The sequence below is a fragment of the Cydia fagiglandana genome, chromosome 16, assembly GCF_963556715.1.
Source record: "Cydia fagiglandana chromosome 16, ilCydFagi1.1, whole genome shotgun sequence".
NCBI lineage: Eukaryota > Metazoa > Arthropoda > Insecta > Lepidoptera > Tortricidae > Cydia > Cydia fagiglandana.
The window spans coordinates 6,638,929-6,657,159 of record NC_085947.1 but is presented as its reverse complement, the minus strand read 5'-3'; the positions used below and the strand labels follow the sequence as shown (position 1 = coordinate 6,657,159).

Genomic DNA, 18,231 nt, shown 5'->3' with positions numbered 1-18,231 from the left:
GTTTGGTTCTTTGAGCTGGATTATACAAAATACCTATAAGTTTTCTATCATTTATTTGCCTGGACTATGTATTAACGATAAAAAATGGTACGAGGAATTCGATATACATACTCGTGAGTATGTATATGAGTATGTACATATTACCTAATTTTTCGCTTAGAAATTGAGGTTTTCATTTTCATGTCAAACTCGTCGTAAGGCTATTGATATGTCTGACATGACACTTATAACAAATTCGTGCTTAGTTTTTAGGGTTCCGTACCCAAAGGGTAAAACGGGACCCTATTACTAAGACTTCGCTGTCCGTCCGTCCGTCCGTCCGTCTGTCACCAGGCTGTATCTCACGAACCGTGACAGCTAGACAGTTGAAATTTTCACAGATGATGTATTTCTGTTGCCGCTATAACAACAAATACTAAAAACAGAATAAAATAAAGATTTAAATGGAGCTCCCATACAACAAACGTGATTTTTGACCAAAGTTAAGCAACGTCGGGAGTGGTCAGTACTTGGATGGGTGACCGTTATTTTTTGCTTTTTTTGTTTTTTTTTATGCATTATGGTACGGAACCCTTCGTGCGCGAGTCCGACTCGCACTTGCCCGGTTTTTAACTTTTAACGCCTAACAATTTCAAGAGAGCAAAGTAAGTTAATCGAATAGAATCTTACATGGTTTTATAACAAGCCAATTTTTTTAAGTTTGGTATTTAGCTAAGAAAGGCAGTACATTAAAACACATCTACAATTTATTCGTACTTATCACACTACACACTATCTTTTTTCGTATCTGTACGCAGCTTGGTAAAGTTGTTTTTGTTTTTGGTTTCGAAGGACGCGAATATACAAGTTTCTCCTTAACATCATCATCTTGATCGTCTGTTGTTTGGTCAGGATTATCTGTCTCATTATCACTTTCTTGGTCAGGAGCTTCTGTCCTGTCGTATACGGGCGGTCTACGGATACCTAGAAAAAATACAAAAGTTATTAAACAAACAATTTTACTAGGAACTAAGCCCAAGGATGTGAACAACAGAAGAAAAAGTAGTCAAATCAGAAGATCAGCGCTGGTAGTAGCCAGCAACATGCTAAAATGAGGCCATTTCGTAGCACTTTATTTTTTCTATGTTTTTCTCATAGTCTATGTTTTTCGCTTCGTTCTTATATGTTAATTGATTGTCTGTGTGTTTACGAATAAAAGTAATCATACTCTATTCTAAATCCAACCTATCCCTCCAACTCTCCATAGTCAACCAATCTTCCATAGTCTGGCAAATCGTTTTTGTCACTAAAAAGAGACGCAAAATCAAAAACTACAAGCAAGTGCCAATAAACAAAAACAATTTACCATCAAAGGGTGCTTCCATGTACCCACACTCGAGTCGTCCACGGCGAAACATACAACCGTTGCCCACATCTAAAGTAAGTTCTGCAGGGTTCGCCTCCGGACCTCCACTGTTCAAATCGTACCCACACACCTTCCTGTCATTCACGAATATACACTTTTCGCTGTCAAAATCATAAGGGCAACACCTTTTTCTTGGACGGATGGTTGAACTTTGTAATTGTGATAGCCTATTTAGAGTCAGGTAATTGTTCCCATTGTTATTTCCACGATTTTTGTTATACCCTTCATTATTGATATTCCGGTTATTTGTGTTTTTATTATTTTTTAGAACTATTCTACCAGAGTCATCGGTGTATGAACCCGGTCTTCGAGAGATGCATTTTCTTTGAGGGGCGCTGTATGTTAGTGCTACGCTCATCTAAAAACAAAAACTTTTATGATCAAAGAACCCCGCAGCAAACATAGGGAAAAAGTGATTACAGTTAAATCTCACGAAATTTTAGTAAGATGTAGATTAAAGTCTCCTGATTATTTTATTATAAAGGCGCAACTCTCTCAGAAATATACTTCCAAAAATACCTAATTAGGTTTTTTAGTCCTATTTCTGTGATGTCTTTCCTAAAATCGATACCTTGTGATGTGACACACACACTGACAGTTACTGATGTTATGATTTATGAAAACGAGGTACCTATGCTGCATATATTTTGTACTAGCTGTGCCCGCGGCTCCGCCCGCGTGGAATTCGGTTTGTGTCAGTAAGCTGCTAAATATATAAAAAATAGTAAATTACATTACGCTGTATTTTTTTATTCAAAAAATTATAACAAATTTCTTGCATGATCATTTCTTAAAATATCTTATTGTTTCATACTTTTTAGAGCGTGATTTGTAGTAGTCCGACTACGCCCGACTCTTTTAGTATGGGAAAGTCGAAGTCGCCTAGCTTTGGACCGCGAGCAGTGCGCCACATACGTCGGGCAATTCCCGACTCTTTTAGTATGAGGGCGCCGAAGGAGCTCGGCTTTGGAACGCATTCAGCGCGCCACGTGCGTCGGGCTTAACCCGACGCTTTGAGTATGAGGGGTGCCTTCGGCTCCCAACTTTGGCAAGCGTACAGCGTGTCACGTACGTCGGGTTACGCCCGACACTTTTAGTATGAGGGCGCCGAAGGCGCCCGGCTTTGGAACGCGTACAGGGTGCCACGTGCGTCGGGCGTAGCCCGACGCTTTGAGTATGAGGGTGCCTTCGGCGCCCAACTTTGGCAAGCGTACAGCGTGTCACGTACGTCGGTCTACGCCCGACTCTTTTAGTATGAGGGCGCCAAAGACGCCCAGCTTTGAAATGCGTACGTTACGCCCGACGCTTTGAGTATGAGGGCGCCGGAGGCGCCCGGCTTTGGAATGCGTACAGCGTGTCACGTACGTCGGTCTACGCCCGATACTTTTAGTATGAGGGTGCCGTAGGCGCCCGGCTTTAGAACGCGTACAGCGCGCCACGTACATCGGGCTACTCCCGACGCTTTGAGTATGAGGGCGCCGAAGGCGCCCGGCTTTGGAACGCGTACAGCGCGACACGTACGTCGGGTTAAGTCCGAAGCAGTGCCGGATTAAGATATTTTGGTGTCCTAAGCATTTCTAGACCATGGTGCCTCCTCTCCCTAGGGTCATTAAGATTACATTTTTTTTTGGTAAATTGAGTGAAGTTCATTGCAACATTACACTTGAGAATGGAAATCAGTGACATCATTTTATCACGGAAATTGACAGTGCCGCAGCAGTAATGTTGCAACTGAGTACCCAATGCTGCTGCATTCGCCACCCGAATGTCACCTTTATCATATCTTAGGTGAGAATGTAATTGAAAACGCGAGCGAAGCGAGCGGGAAAATTTATCGATATAAAAACGCAGTTTGATAGACAGTTGTACATTTTTACTTTTAGTATGGAAATCAGTCACATCATTTTATCACGAAAAATTTACAGTGCTGCAGCAGTAACGTTGTAACAGAGTAATGCTGCTGCAGTCGCCACCCGAATGTCACCTGTATCATATCTTAGAAAGTGATTAAAAACGCGAGCGAAGCGAGCGCGAAAATTTTTCGATATAAAAACGCAATATGTAGACAGTTGTACATTTTTACTTTTAGTATGGAAATCAGTCACATCATTTTATGACGAAAATTGACAGTACCGCAGCAGTAACGTTGCAACAGAGTAATGCTGCTGCAGTCGCCACCCGAATGTCACCTTTATCACACCTTAGAAAGTTATTAAAAACGCGAGCGAAGCGAGCGCGAAAATTTTTCCCCCTACTTAACCCTACTTCCGCCCCACCCTTTAAAAAATGCTGGGTACGCCTATGCCCTAAGCACGTGCTTGTTTTGCTTATTGGTTAATCCGGCACTGGTCCGAAGGTTTGACTATGGCTACGGCTTTGGTAAGCGTACAGCGTGTCACGTACGTCGGGCTAAGGTTAAGGCATTCAGAAGTTAAGGTGTAATAAAGAAACTCAGATAAATAAATTTATACCTACATACAAACACGAACGCTGAAAACACAATACACTCTCTCTCTCTTTTTTTCGGGTAGTCGTGAAAAAGATGGCACTGTGCAATGAGGGATAATTAATTTACTGTCGTTTAATTTTGTTGTATATTATTAAATCGACATAATTATTCAATTAAATTTGTTGATGTCCGTACCCCCTCATCTAAACTTAGAGTTAATTTGGCAAAAACCTTCCTCGGTGGCTATTCATGTCACTACGAATTAAATTCAGCGCCATCTGTTAGTTTACCAGGGTACTCAATAGTGGTAGCACATATTTGAAAAAAGTTTGCCCCTCCTTCCTAAGTAGCGCCATAAGATTCAGGGGCAAACTTAAATCAAGCGAGTGTTGTGGCTACCCCCCCGATTAAGGGTTGAATTTTTATAGCCTATAACCTGGCCGGAGATTTTCTAGACAGATTAGTAAAGTTTGCATCAAAATCCGTTCAGCCGTTTTCACGTGATGCGCGTTCAAATAAACAGACAAACAGATAAACAGATAAACAGACAAACAGACAAAAATTATAAAAACTGTTGGAACGTGTTCTGTTATCGATTCTAAGTATCCCCAGCCAACTTTTTTTCAAATATCTTCCATGTACAGACTTTCGACCCTCTACAGCTTTATTATATGTATAGATAGATAGATAGATAGAAGATAGATAGATAGATATTAGATAGATATAGATGAAACAACTTTTTTGATTATTTCTGAAAGTATAGTTCTTAGAGAGTAGAGCCCTCACAAAAAAAAATAGTCGAGAGCCATGAATCTACGTCATACTAAAATTTCGTGAGATTTGACTGAAAACATTTTTTCCTTAGGTATGTTTGCTGCGGGGTCCTTTAATAAATGATTACTTTAAAAAAATCAATATTATTGATAACCAAACAAATGCTAAATGATACATACACTCACCATGAATACACTGATACGACTGCCATTCATATCTCAAAATTTATATTGCATTGAAAATGAACAAAATAATTTAGTGTGACGTAAATAAATGTATTTTCTTTCTTTCTTTTAATAGGGAAAGTAATGGATATTTGCTATATTACTTAAGCATATCCCGGCTTATCATTGTTTTGATTGCACTTTTATGACAATTCCAATTAAAGTTATCAAGTTACCGGAGACTAACTAGTAAGATCAACAGAAAACATCAAAGAAATGAAATGAGTTAAAGTTTTCTATATTACAGCTTAATATCTGATTGATCAGCAAATGCCAAGGACGCGTATTCGGGTTGTAATGACAGGTTACGAATTTGATCTGAATTTATTATGGATATATATAATCTGAGCGTCCAAAGTGCCGTTTTTGGTTGAAGAAATGTCTACCATTACCTGTTATTGCAATCTATATCAATCTCCAGTTTGACTGAATTGCTCATAAAAAAACTGCAGGCATTAGATTTTCTTGAGTGCGTGTCTTGACTTGATAGACCCAGTGGTATGAAAAATGTTATACCTACTTAATATAAACTTTCTCAAGTGGAACAACTCACTCTTACTTAGCCGGCCGATGTTATTGCCCGTAATGTCTTGCCTGTTTGATAATGTATGAAAATGAGATCATTTTTGGTAAATAAAAAAAATATTATGAAAGGACTTTATTAAAACATCTGACAAATGCCTATATTTAAAACATGTTTCCTGTTTAGAAGAAAGTGGTTTACTTTTAGGACGTCTATTTTTTCTTGTACAGCCCACATACCAACCATAATATGACTTATAGAAATAACTAAAGAACAAAACTTGCCATATCGCTGGACGTATTACTTCTCTGTTTCTTTTTTCTCTTCCGCCTTGTTCTTATCTCCATCGGCGCCACCTTCCTTCTTTGGTTTAACATATTTATAAAGTACCCTGTGATAAATATACGGATAGGGAGAGGGATATCGTAAGCTGAATAACACCACCTTTGGAACTGGGTCTGGGGAGGAAAACTTCGTGCGTCGACCCTTTACAAAAAATGTTTTACTCGCTGTCGCGTTCCTGTACGATTCTTTAAATTCCCTGGTGTTCTTGTACCAATGTCTATCAGTATTCATACGAGCGTTTTTACTGCGTCTAAATAAATATATTTTAAATTTTTCTAATAATCTTTCAAAGGGTGAGAAAAATTTTACCCCAAGTGTTGCTACTTGGGTAATCCTGTTATCATAGACTATGGGAGTATGAGATCTTTCTTCTTGTGGGGTATCTAAAAAGTATCCTTGCCCCTTTTCTGAACCTTCCGCAGGTTTTTGTGCAGTGTTAACATTGAAATTAGTATATATATTATTCTCATTTTTACTTGTTAGGCTTTTTGCTGTAGGTCTATAAGTACTTGTAATCACCTTTTCTTTTTTTTGAACAAACTTCATTTTGAAGGTGTTGGAAAAATTGCAGAATAAATAGATATAGTGTAACTATGTTTCTCTGGATTATTTCGTTACCGCTTTCTGGTCATTATGACATGTTTTTCTGAAATCTAGAATTTATTTTTCTAAGGTAAGGCATATTACCTTCCTTCGTAAATTATGCATTGGTCTGTTTTATACATGATATCGCTGATTAGGTATGCTTTATGAACTTATTTTTGCAATTTTGGTTAGATACTTCTATTTAGGTAATTTAATACATTAGTTCCTTTAAGTGGGCATCGCTTTTAAAGATTGTTATTTTGTCGACAGGAATCCTGCTGGAAGGCATTTTGTAAACCCACTTTCTCAATTGATACTTATTTGTTTAAAAAGCTACATTTTTCAACGTTCTGTTTTGTTGCACTTAAAACAGGACACATTTTCTTGGCATGCATTGTCAGTGTCATGTAATGTCTCAAATATTAAAACTATATTAAAACGAAAAGTTTATCTGCGAACCTCAGCTGAGAACCCATATGTCAAAGAACTGTCTCATTACAAACATATTAGACAAAGAGAATCGAACTATCTTTGTCTAACACTAGTCCTAGCACCTAAAAGAAAAGGATGAGTATAGTTTTTTTGTTCTTATTTTCTGACAAATTTGTTTTGACCAACTATGTATATACCAATCAGACCTTTCGACTCTTTGGTGTATTCTTTTGATAAATAAATGATACCGTATAACCTGTATACAATACCTGTACCTAGTGTACCTACCTGTAGGCTGTATGTCTGTCATATTTCTGCGAGTCACAATAATACACAATTTTCTAATTACTGCTTCAACGTTGATTTGTTTCGCATTATGGAAACATGTATGTTTGATGATAATCTAATGAGGAATGGAGCTAACAGGTGAGTAGTTAATGATAAGATCATGCATTCAGTTGATAGTTACCTACCTGTATACCTATCAATTTAACAAGGACAGTCAATCCTACAACTAGAAATTTAAATCAGTCTTATCAATATCAAGGACAATAATGACAAGGCGATTGCTGGTGCGTTATATTTGCAGAATCTATCTCTCTTATCTTATACTATCATGTAAATTCGACGAAGTGTTAAACCTATTTCCTGTTGTTACATGACGGTTCTGGATTGCCTAACGATACCTTAGATCAGTATATACACGGTGTAACATGAGGAAACCGAATAATTTTAACCACGCATTTCTGAGGTCAAAAGAAGTAAAAAATGTAATATGAGTTTAGGTCAATTTAGCCAAAAAAAAATATTTATATGTATTTTTAGTGTTCCATACAAAACTTTGTTCACGGAACACTTATGGGATCACTTCGGTCTTGCAAGTCAGTTAAATGCGTTTTTTTTTGGATTGCAGCCATCATTAGTCTTTACTTACATACTATTAATAACACATGAAGTACTCTGCATGACACTTGAAGAAGCTTCAACTACTAAAAATACTTCTGACGCAAGCTCACTTCAAACTCATGAGATCGCTGGACCAAACACACAACCCACCAACAAACTTAATGCTATATTGCAGCACGCCAAGAGTGGAACTCCTGCTCTATCTAATAATAATTCTACATCTCAATCCAGCCCTGAACTAACTATTAAAAATATGGAATTAATTCAATATGCTGTAAATGCTTCAAACTCAACAAGCAATGTTAACACTACGGAGCATTTAGATTTAACGCAACGTAGAAATCTTGAATTATTGTACAAAACCAACCCGCCTGGAAAAAAAATAAGATATCGTCGTGCCAAAGATAAAAATCCACCAAGTCAGTCAGAGCTTCAACCGGAGGGCTACGTTTATGACCTTAATCGTTGCCAATACGTAGATGATCGGGTTCTGTGTGGCTATGATAAAAACCCAGAAGAACCGAGGAAAAAAGAAATAATTGATTTAGATGATATTTGCAGGAAACATGGTGACAGAATCGAATGTGGTTATGTGACTGGTCCTTACCCAGATCCTTATAATCCGGACCCGGAGAAGGACAAGATTGCTAAGATAAATTTGGCTAATTATTACAATAATATAGCACGATCTGGTGGTCATCTTGATATCAATGATACAAATTATGATGAAAGCGAGGCACTAAGAATGGGAAATGGTTCAAATTCATTACAAAACGAAATAGTAAAATTGAGAGTTGAAATTTCTAAACTAGTAGCTGCACTTCCCAGAAATACTAACATTAATTCTGCAACGGATAGTGCTCCTAATACTCCCTATACTATTCCTACTTCTACGAGGACTGCTGCTTCTACCGCAGAACCGCCAAATTTAAGTCCAGAACCATCTTTAAGTGTATCTGAAATATTACAATTACGTAGCGGGACTACTTCTAAACTAAAGCTTTCATATCTTATGACCGACACTGAGGCTACAACTCCTAAGCATGTTAATAGAAAGAGCGAAAACAAGTGCGTAGAGAAACCCGGGAGAATTTTTTGTCCTACAGAGGTTACAACCCCTACGCATTTTGGAAAAAAGAGCGAGAAAAAATGCGTAGAGAAAGACGGGCGAATATACTGTCGTACAATATTAATATAAGGATAAGTTCGAAATGTGTTTTATGGCTCTACCTAAATTTTTTTTTTTTTTTTTTGATTTATTTAGAACACAAACAGTCACATAATACAAATGGATTTACAATGTAGTGTACGTAACATACTTAAGAAACAGACCTGGAGGTTCATTAATGAGTAGGTATATAATGTTAACATACATAATAACCGCAGAAAGAAAAAATAAAATTGTAATTATGAGCCATATCTACTTAAACTGTATTTACCAGTCTTCCAAACAAAATCAATATTGTTTTAGATTATAGTAGGGTAGGTAAGTAGAAAATTGGTAAATAAGTTCAAGATCAATATCTATTTTAGTATTATCGGATAAGTTGTCATCAATTTATTTTACTAGTTGGTAGGTAGGACAATCTGAAAGTTACATTTATACATTTTGTCATTTAAAACGATTTTTAATACTTAAAACTAAAACAATTTACGCTTAAGTTCAATTTTGAGACTAGACAAGGAAGAGTGAAAAGGATCAATGTCATGTAAGTGCCTATTAACATAACTAGGGACTCGTCTGAAAAAAGTGTGCCGAGAGTAATTCTTACGAGCAAAGCTGATATGAAATAGAGATCTGGAACGTAGGGGGGGGGGGGATTTACAATGATTCGTACTTATAAATATTAATTGTTTACCCATAAGTACAGTAACCTTGAGAAATAGGCACTTAAACAATGCTCTTCTTTCTGCAATATTTAATAACACTTTTTATGTGTTGAATATAATTCTGTGCCTCCAGTGTAAAAGGGTTAAACTCGAGTTTATCCAAATTACAAATTTTGCCAGTAAAAGGTTTATTTCATGAAACTACATCTTTTGTGCTGACACCCACTGCCCTATGACTTCTAATTGCTGAGATATCGATTGTGCAAAAGGATTAAACTTTGCCAAAAATCATAAACATTATGTTCAAAACGATTTATTTTTATATAATCTCGTTTAAAAAATGTGATCTTATGAATCGTGTTACGAACGATGGTTAAAGTAAAGTTTAATCTTAGTGAATAAAATACATTTCAAGAAACATTTGGTGTAAAGAAATCAAAATTCACTTAGATCTATTTCAACTACCGAGTCTAGTTCGTGAATGACGGTAAAACTTAAGTTTTTTTTTTATTCACAAACATTTTTTAAGACGTCATGATGTGTAAAGGGGTATAAATAATTTACTTTGACCGTTTTTCACCATCTAGTTTCGCTAAATTGAGTTAATGATTATGGTTAACGTTCACTTAGATTCCTTTCCATATATGTTTTTAGTTGGTCAATGTTGTGCAAAACGGTGGAAGTCAAATATCAAAAAGAAAGTCCTGTAGAAGAAAAGACATCTAAAAGGCTGATTATGAAATAATTTTGCAACAATAAAAAAAAAAACAAAGATGGGGAAGTAAGACAAACAAGTACAACTGCCCTGGTGTCAGTACAACACTACTACAGTACAACATTACTCTGTTGAAATTGTGAATTAAATGGTTCAGTAACCATTAACAATTTCAACTGAGTAATTAAATACATTGACTCACTCTTTAATTACATTGATATTATTCTGTTTGGTTTGTTTTTTTTTACCATCAATCTAAAAAAAATGCAATATTTAGTTCCCAAAATGGTTTCTTTACACAATACGAAAGTTCAAAAAGATTTTAGCAACACTAGAGAAAGTGCAGTTTAACCCTTTCACACATTTATTATTTTTGTGAAAAGGGATATAAGTTGTTTTTGAAAGCCAATATTTCCGTTACTTTCACATAAGTCAGGTTAATTTAAATGACAAGTTATAATTCATGACTTAAACTATCTAAACCAAAAACAAAAACCTAATTTTTTTTGAAAAAATGCAGAGAAAACACGGTTTGAAACGTTTTTCGGCCATACTGAAAAATTTCATTTTTTGAGTTTAACCCTTTTACACTGGAGGCACAGAATTAAATAAAAACACATAATTTGCGTACCATACACAATTTATATACACTACAAATAATTTTAGAAATCATAATCTTATGTTTCATTAAAAATGTTAATACTTTTATCGGTAAGTTGACTCCGTAAATCCGTATTTCCGTATCATTTTAAACAAAATCAACATTATTATAAAAACAAATTATAATTCAATTATTTTCCATTTGCTTCGCCTATTCCAATATCGTCCGACATAAATCGGAAATAGGAAATCGAATTGTCTTTATATATGTTCAGTTGCACACCAAGAATAATTAGGAAACGTTATTTCTATTACAGATAAGTTTGCTATTACTATCTTACTATGATACAGTGAAGGTAATTACTGGAGTACCAGTAACTGCTAATGATACTTCTACTCCAGACGTAGAAACTGCCCCTACTACTATTACTACTACAATAAGTACAATATCAACTAACACTGCTTCTACAGCAGAAGTGATTACCGATGTAACGTCAAAAAAAAGTTGCAAAACAAGAAGCCAGAGGCCTACAATAAAATTGGAAAATTGTGTGGAAATTGGAGATAGGATCGTTTGTTACGATTTCTAACCTTAATTTTCGACACAAAGGACGTTAAATTTATGGAAACAACGAGAGAAATATTTGAATAGAATAAAATGCTTATTGTAAGTAAATAGGTATGTATAATTTATTTAGATAGATACGTCTATAGGTACAATGGTTTAGCTTAAAAATCTATTATAGTTTGCATTTACCGCGCCTAAATGTGAGTTTTGTTAAAGAATGCAACATTATAATTATATTTAAAATCAAAGGGTAAAGGTTGAATAAAACAATAAAACAAAACACATAAACATGTTATCGCTATTTCTTGTCACGTAGGTACGAGTATACTATGGAATGGCTATTGAACAATGTCTACAGTAGATGCTAGCCTCTGATTGATTGTTTACAGAGTTTCATTTGAAAATGTGCTCATCGTTCCTCCAAGAAGTTTACGTATGTAAATTAATTGGAATTTATATGATACATATTTTAATAAATGAAAAAGCAACTATCGAGGCTAAGTATAATAGTATCTAAGTACTGAAATATCATAAGATAAATCAGGTAGTCATACTGCTTGTAAACAATACTTGAATTAATTTAGTAAAATAAATATATATATTTCCATTGCAGAGGTTACTGCTGTTAATTCAAATACTTTTAATAATAAGTGGAGGACAATGTGCACCTAAACTTGGAGGTATACTTTTTGAACAGTTATTGCTTGAAACTTTTATGGACGACGAAAATAATACTAATGCTAACTACAAACGAGAATTCACAGCACGGGTACCAGTTTACCAAACAAACATTAAAAATAGTACATCGCTGTATGCCAAATTAACTGGTAATTCATTAATTAAATCAGCCATTTCAAGGTCAAGGCACAAAAACAAAGATATAAAACGTCTCGAACACAACGTTAAAACAATTTCCAATAATTCTGATTTTAATAATTCTTCTGGGATCACAAAAAATAAACTAACCACAAGGTTTCCGTCGACATTTACATCTCTGGTACCATTAACTACTGTCAAAATAAACACAACTTATCATACATATAAACCAGAAAAGCCTAATGATAGAAAAACTCTAAAGCATGTGGAAAAAGAGAAGATAAAATTGGATGTAAACAATACAGAAGTGAAACATAATGAAAGCCAAAAAAGTTTTAATATGCCGAAAAGTCGTCGAGATGGCGAAATGCTGCAATCAAATGGCTATGCTTTTAATGTAAATAATTGTCAAATGAGGGGCGATCGAGTTCTATGTGGCTATAACAATCAGGAATTGGAAACTATTAAGCCTGAAGCGGCAGACAAGGATTGCATACTCCGCGGAGACAGGATTGAATGTGGCTATGTCAATCGCAGGACTGATAACAGACGCAATAATAAAAAAAATAAAGCAGTAGACAGTGGATCTGAAATTAAAAACGTGACTGACAATCTAACCACAATTTCTGTTACTTCCAAATCCAATACAAATACCACCATTAAACCTACTCACGCAACCGAAATTACTAAGACGACTAATCGTACTTCTACTGGCAACGTCGAAGATCAGTCAGATTCATCCAAATTTGAAACACGGAAATTATTAGAAGATGTTGAAAAAAGTATTGCTTCTATTATAACCAATGCAAATACTAGCACTACCGCTATTTCTACTTCTTCAGCGACTACAATTACTAATAAAAATGATTCCATTACTATATCTAATATATCTACTTCTACTAGTAACACCATTATAAAAGAACAACCAGAATTTGCCAGTTTAAAAATTATAGAATTGATTAACCGTGTTGAAAAACTACTTGCCTCAGCTGGTACTATTACGACTTTAAATCTTTCTTATCCTATAGTGGCAAGTAATGAATCTTCTACATCCTTTTCTACGCTGAAAGAAGAACCTACTGAACTTCTTAATTTAACTATTAGAAAATCTAACCGTTATTCTGTTTCTTTAAGCAGTACTGTTTCTCTTACTAATTCTACTGTTAATAGTACTGTTTCTACTACTTCATCTACGTCTACTAGTAGTACTAGTACTACTACTACTACTACTACTACAACTACAACTCCTGGTCCATATATCGACGATGGGGAATATTGCGTCGAGAAAGATGGTCGGATCGTGTGTTATGACAGCCCACAAGAAGATTACGATGACTTTTTAGAAAAATAAGTTACAGGCGCTCTATGTGCAGTGTTTGGTGCAGTGTGCTTAAACACAAAACTTCAGATTGTATTGAAGTTTTTTAAATACTGTATGATCGCACATTAGTATGAAGTGTATTTTATACTGGGCCTAAAATATATTGTATTTTTAAAGACGTTTTATATTTGATAATTTTTTTGTTAAATACCCGTCTGCGTTTTAGCTACAAGGTGAAAACGACGTGACGTTTGATGATAATATACACAGGGACAAATTTAGAGGAACGCAAAAAAGTTTAATTAATTAATTACAGCATCTCAAATAATTTCAAAATTAGTAATCAATATTTTTTTTTTGCTGTCCTCTAAATTTGTCCAAGAATGTATGTTCCATTTTATTTTGAAAGTAAACAGTATATAAAGTTTTTTTATACTCATATCTTAGGGTCCATGTATTATTCTGCCTGAGAGGTGTACCTAAATAATGTACATAAGATCGTATAGTTGTAAATCAAATGGTAACAGGTATAATAACAATACACGATGATCTTGTTATCAAGAGAATAAAGGGTAAAATATAAATTAACATAGCCTTCTTACATATTTTTTATTAATTTTCACATCACAGTTTTCTTAAACACGACTTTCATAAATCATAATTCATTTATTTCCTTGAAAAAGGTACAGTTACTACAATTACAGATGTTCGCGTTTGTTGGTATCTTTTTTTTTTCACTACTGTTAAACTCAAACACCATCAAATATTTTAATACAATATAGGATTTAATACAATACAATAAAACAGACATAACTTGGGAAACTCCACTACGACGACGCCGCCATTGCGGCGATGCTCATCTGTCAGTCTTATAGTGATGTGAGCATTTCCAATACCGATTGTTGGGCTGCACACGCGAAATATCGGTTAAGTATCACTACATTCACATTTTACACACATAACTTTATATCTACGTGACTAAACCTTATTGAGTACCTATTTCAGTTAAGAGGTTTTAGTCCAGCTTTATTAGCCGTACCAACCACCTCCCCACCCTCCGCCGTACCCGCCCCCATATCCCCCGTAGCCCCATCCGCCTCTACGCCCCCAACCGCCGCCGTACCCCCATCCGCGGCCCCAGCCGCCGTGCCCATAACCCCTATGCCCCCAACCGCCACCCCAGCCGTGGCGCTTATAGCGTGATTGTTCTGGCTGTAGGGTTTCCTCATCGGCCGCTGCTTGGATGGGAGCTGTTTCTTGCAGGCTTATATAGGAGATGTCCTCGGCTGGTTCGGCGACGGGGTAAGCCGATGTAAGCGCCATGCTGGCGCAGATCGCGAGAGCAAAGCAGAGTATCTGTAAAGGAAACACATTGTTAAGTCATATCCGAAATGTTAATAAAATAATATATACTCGTAATATTTACAATTTGTAATGTAGATACGAAATTTGAAGGGATTTTCATTTTACCCAAGATAGGTATTAGTCCAGAAATCGTCAACATGTTTGCTATGGTTTAAATTCAACATTTTAAAATTCTGACTACAAATTTAAAGCCTGACTAGACATTTCCACTTTTATTATTTCAATATTACCTAGCTTTACCTTTTAATTTTACCTTTTAATATATGTATAGCCATATAGTGGCCAAAATGGCTTTGTCATATGATATATCAAACACTCTGTTAACACCTTACCCGTGTTAGGATTTCTTTAGATTAGTTTCCTTGACGAAAATAATTCAATAATTATTTTAAAAAAATCACCATACCCCTCTCAACACCCTAAATTTTCCCCTAAAATAAGAAACAAGCAGTTTTGACTTATCATCATCATCATATATATATAAAATTGAAAAACCAGAACGGGATAAAAAACGAGCGAAGATGAGAGATGGCGCCTTACAAATTTCTAAAAAAGTTTTTGACACGTATCTCGAAGAAAACGCACATATGATAAGAAAAAGCTGTTTAAATCTATTATCTACATATGGGAATAAAACTAGAATATAAAAACTATCGCTTTCTATGCGTATTTAATTTACAATAAGTAAATTGTGCCCATCCCAGTCTCTGTTGGGAACTCGGTACTCGAAGTTGTTGACTCGTACATAGGACAAGTAGTCCAATTAGGTAGGTCCAACTTCGAGAAGGAGGTCAACCGCCGAATCCAACTCGGTTGGGCAGCGTTCGGGAAACTACGTAATGTCTTTTCGTCCGACATACCTCAGTGCCTCAAGACGAAAGTCTTTAATCAATGTGTGTTACCAGCGATGACTTACGGCTCCGAAACGTGGTCTTTCACTATCGGCCTCATCTCAAAATTCAAAGTCGCTCAACGAGCTATGGAGAGGGCTATGCTCGGAGTTTCTCTGCGTGATCGAATCAGAAATGAGGAGATCCGTAGACGAACTAAAGTCACCGATATAGCTCACCGGATTAGCAAGCTGAAGTGGCAATGGGCAGGCCACATTGCGCGCAGAGAAGATGGTCGATGGGGTCGAAAAGTGCTCGAGTGGAGACCACGGACTAGCAAACGCAGCGTAGGACGTCCACCACAAGATGGACGGACGACCTTGTTAAAGCCGCCGGAAGACGCTGGATGCGGGTGGCTTCCAACCGGTACGAATGGAGGTCCAAGGGGGAGGCCTATGTTCAGCAGTGGACGTCTTATGGCTGAGATGATGATGATGATAAAAAGAAATTTTCATAACAATCTTGATTTTACGATATTCGCCCATTTTCGGCAACTCTCGGTTGTTTTCGTTTGGCGGTGCTACAGCCTAGACCAAATTATCCGTAAGTTAAAGTAACCTAAATTATGTTTGTCATGTTGGTATACAGGTATTTCTGAGTTTTTTTACACGAAGTAAAATAAAAAGTGCTGTCAACCTCAACCTTAGTCTATAGAGCCCATACGAGTGATTTATGTCATATATGACTTATCATTCTTATGAATCAAAGTAATTACTATATTATTGTTATCAATTTGTATTTTGTTGTTTTAAATTTATTTTTGAGTTATATTATTCAGATTGACTTTCACGGCTTCGGCAAACATTGCCATTCGTCCGGGGAACGGGCTAAGAATGCTGAGATGGGCCAAAACTACAAAGTTGATAGTAAGTTATGTAGGTAGATTAAAGTGCATGTTCAGATATTATTGAGCGACCTGATAAAAATAAGCAAATATACAGTCAGCAGTCAGCCAAATATCGTAATATAATTTTGTTGCCATAGAAATAAGGATGTGGTCCGATATAGTGGCGAAATATTGAGAGACAAAAGCGGCTAAATTCAGTGGTGGCTCGAACACTTAGAGAGAATGGGAGAGGATCGTGCCGTGAAGAGAGCGCAGGTACTTGATGGGACAACAAAATGGGAGACGCCCGAGTGAACGTCCTAGGTACCGCTGAAACGACGTAGTTGCTCAAGACCTGCTCAACCTCGGCCATGGCGACTGGCGAGAGCTATCGCAAGACCGAGAGGACTAGACTACCTATTTGTATGAAAAATTGAAAAGGCGATTTAAGGGCGGTTGTCGTCCATATTCGTCTTAAGGCGAAAATTAATCTAATGAACGTTTTTGCAACTAGGCTTATAAGAACAAATAATAATTTTATCTTGAAACAAGTTTTAAATAAATACGTGTAGATGAAAAAATACAATCTTGCCTCTTATCAAATCACATAATTTTTTGACAAATTTGCGAATTGAGTTATCCAAATAACGGCTACAAATAAGAAATCCCTATCACAGTTTTAAACTATGGCAGGGTTGAATACATAATTAAATAATGTCGGTATAACTAAACATAAGACGAACTCTTTATTTCATTTACGCAGCGGAGCTGCGGGCCCGTCTAGTTTACAATATTAGTGGTGGTAATTACTATAACTGTCCAAATTTTAGGTATCTACATTCTACGTCAAACGATCTCTGAGAAAAACGCTTTTAACTGATTTGCAAGGCCGAAGTGATCCAATAAGTGTTCCGTGAACAAAGTTTTGCACCGAACACTAAAAATGCGCTAGAATGAAATCGTCATCGGCACTACGATACTTTTCTAATTGCGAAATAAATAATCCCTTCGTAAAATCCTTACAAAATCACGATTAGTCCACAAAATTCACTTTTCTAATTATTGTAACAATATTAATAATTAGTTCTGAAATCCTTGGCACTTACCGAGTTCATGGTGTCCTCAACAGATGACAAGTGTGGCGTGGTCAGTGGAGCAGGTCTTATATATCCAGAGATGAAGTGACTCAGAGCGTCTCATACGCACCGTAGATTCGCCATCTTCGCAATCAAAATAACAACCAGTATGTCAACATTCTCAACTACATACAAGGATTGCCATAAATAATACCCTCGTACTTTTCCTAAATGTGCCAGTGTTGGCAAACTACTTTTAATAAATGTACTCAATTAGTAAATTCTGCTTTTTAAAATACATTTTAATGTACAGCGAGCTCCACGAGATGATAAAGTGGATATGGACTTTTGCAACTGTATGTACCTACAATATTTTCAGGATCATCATCAACATAATTTTAAGAACCAGTGGAGTAGGTAATCACCATTCTTATCTTCTCTCAATATTAATCTCCTGATATGTCATCACGTTGACTTTCTCTTAAACTTGATCCATAAACGCGCGATATGGTATTAATATGACAGAATTCTCACATTTAAATTATGAAAGCCGAGACTATTAATTTTACCCATTGAAGATT

General features: G+C 36.1%; 3 protein-coding genes across 5 annotated transcripts; 1 reads left to right on the top strand and 2 right to left on the bottom strand.

Moving 5' to 3' along the window:
• Positions 1 to 728: 728 nt before the first annotated feature.
• On the bottom strand, positions 729 to 4,959 carry LOC134672303 (uncharacterized). Of its 2 annotated transcripts, none has more exons than XM_063530196.1 (3): positions 4,808 to 4,959; positions 1,346 to 1,763; positions 729 to 963 (listed from the first exon to the last, which is right to left on the bottom strand). In XM_063530196.1, the coding sequence occupies exons 1-3, from the start codon at positions 4,841 to 4,843 to the stop codon at positions 740 to 742; spliced, it is 678 nt and encodes a 225-aa protein (XP_063386266.1). In that variant the 5' UTR covers positions 4,844 to 4,959; the 3' UTR covers positions 729 to 739. The 2 variants fall into 2 exon arrangements, with proteins under 2 accessions (XP_063386266.1, XP_063386268.1); XM_063530198.1 differs by having other exon boundaries at positions 4,814 to 4,959.
• A 6,146-nt stretch (positions 4,960 to 11,105) lies between these two features.
• LOC134672302 (rhoGEF domain-containing protein gxcJ-like) lies at positions 11,106 to 13,641 on the top strand. 2 transcript variants are annotated; one of them, XM_063530195.1, is made up of 2 exons: positions 11,106 to 11,455; positions 11,970 to 13,641. In XM_063530195.1, exons 1-2 carry the CDS (start codon positions 11,447 to 11,449, stop codon positions 13,521 to 13,523), a joined length of 1,563 nt encoding a protein of 520 aa, XP_063386265.1. In that variant the 5' UTR covers positions 11,106 to 11,446; the 3' UTR covers positions 13,524 to 13,641. The 2 variants fall into 2 exon arrangements, with proteins under 2 accessions (XP_063386265.1, XP_063386264.1); XM_063530194.1 differs by lacking the exon at positions 11,106 to 11,455 and adding an exon at positions 11,482 to 11,789.
• An 881-nt stretch (positions 13,642 to 14,522) lies between these two features.
• Positions 14,523 to 17,820, bottom strand: LOC134672208 (protein suex-1-like). The gene is made up of 2 exons (XM_063530108.1): positions 17,681 to 17,820; positions 14,523 to 14,849 (listed from the first exon to the last, which is right to left on the bottom strand). The coding sequence occupies exons 1-2, from the start codon at positions 17,687 to 17,689 to the stop codon at positions 14,523 to 14,525; spliced, it is 336 nt and encodes a 111-aa protein (XP_063386178.1). The 5' UTR covers positions 17,690 to 17,820.
• Between the last annotated feature and the right edge of the window lie 411 nt (positions 17,821 to 18,231).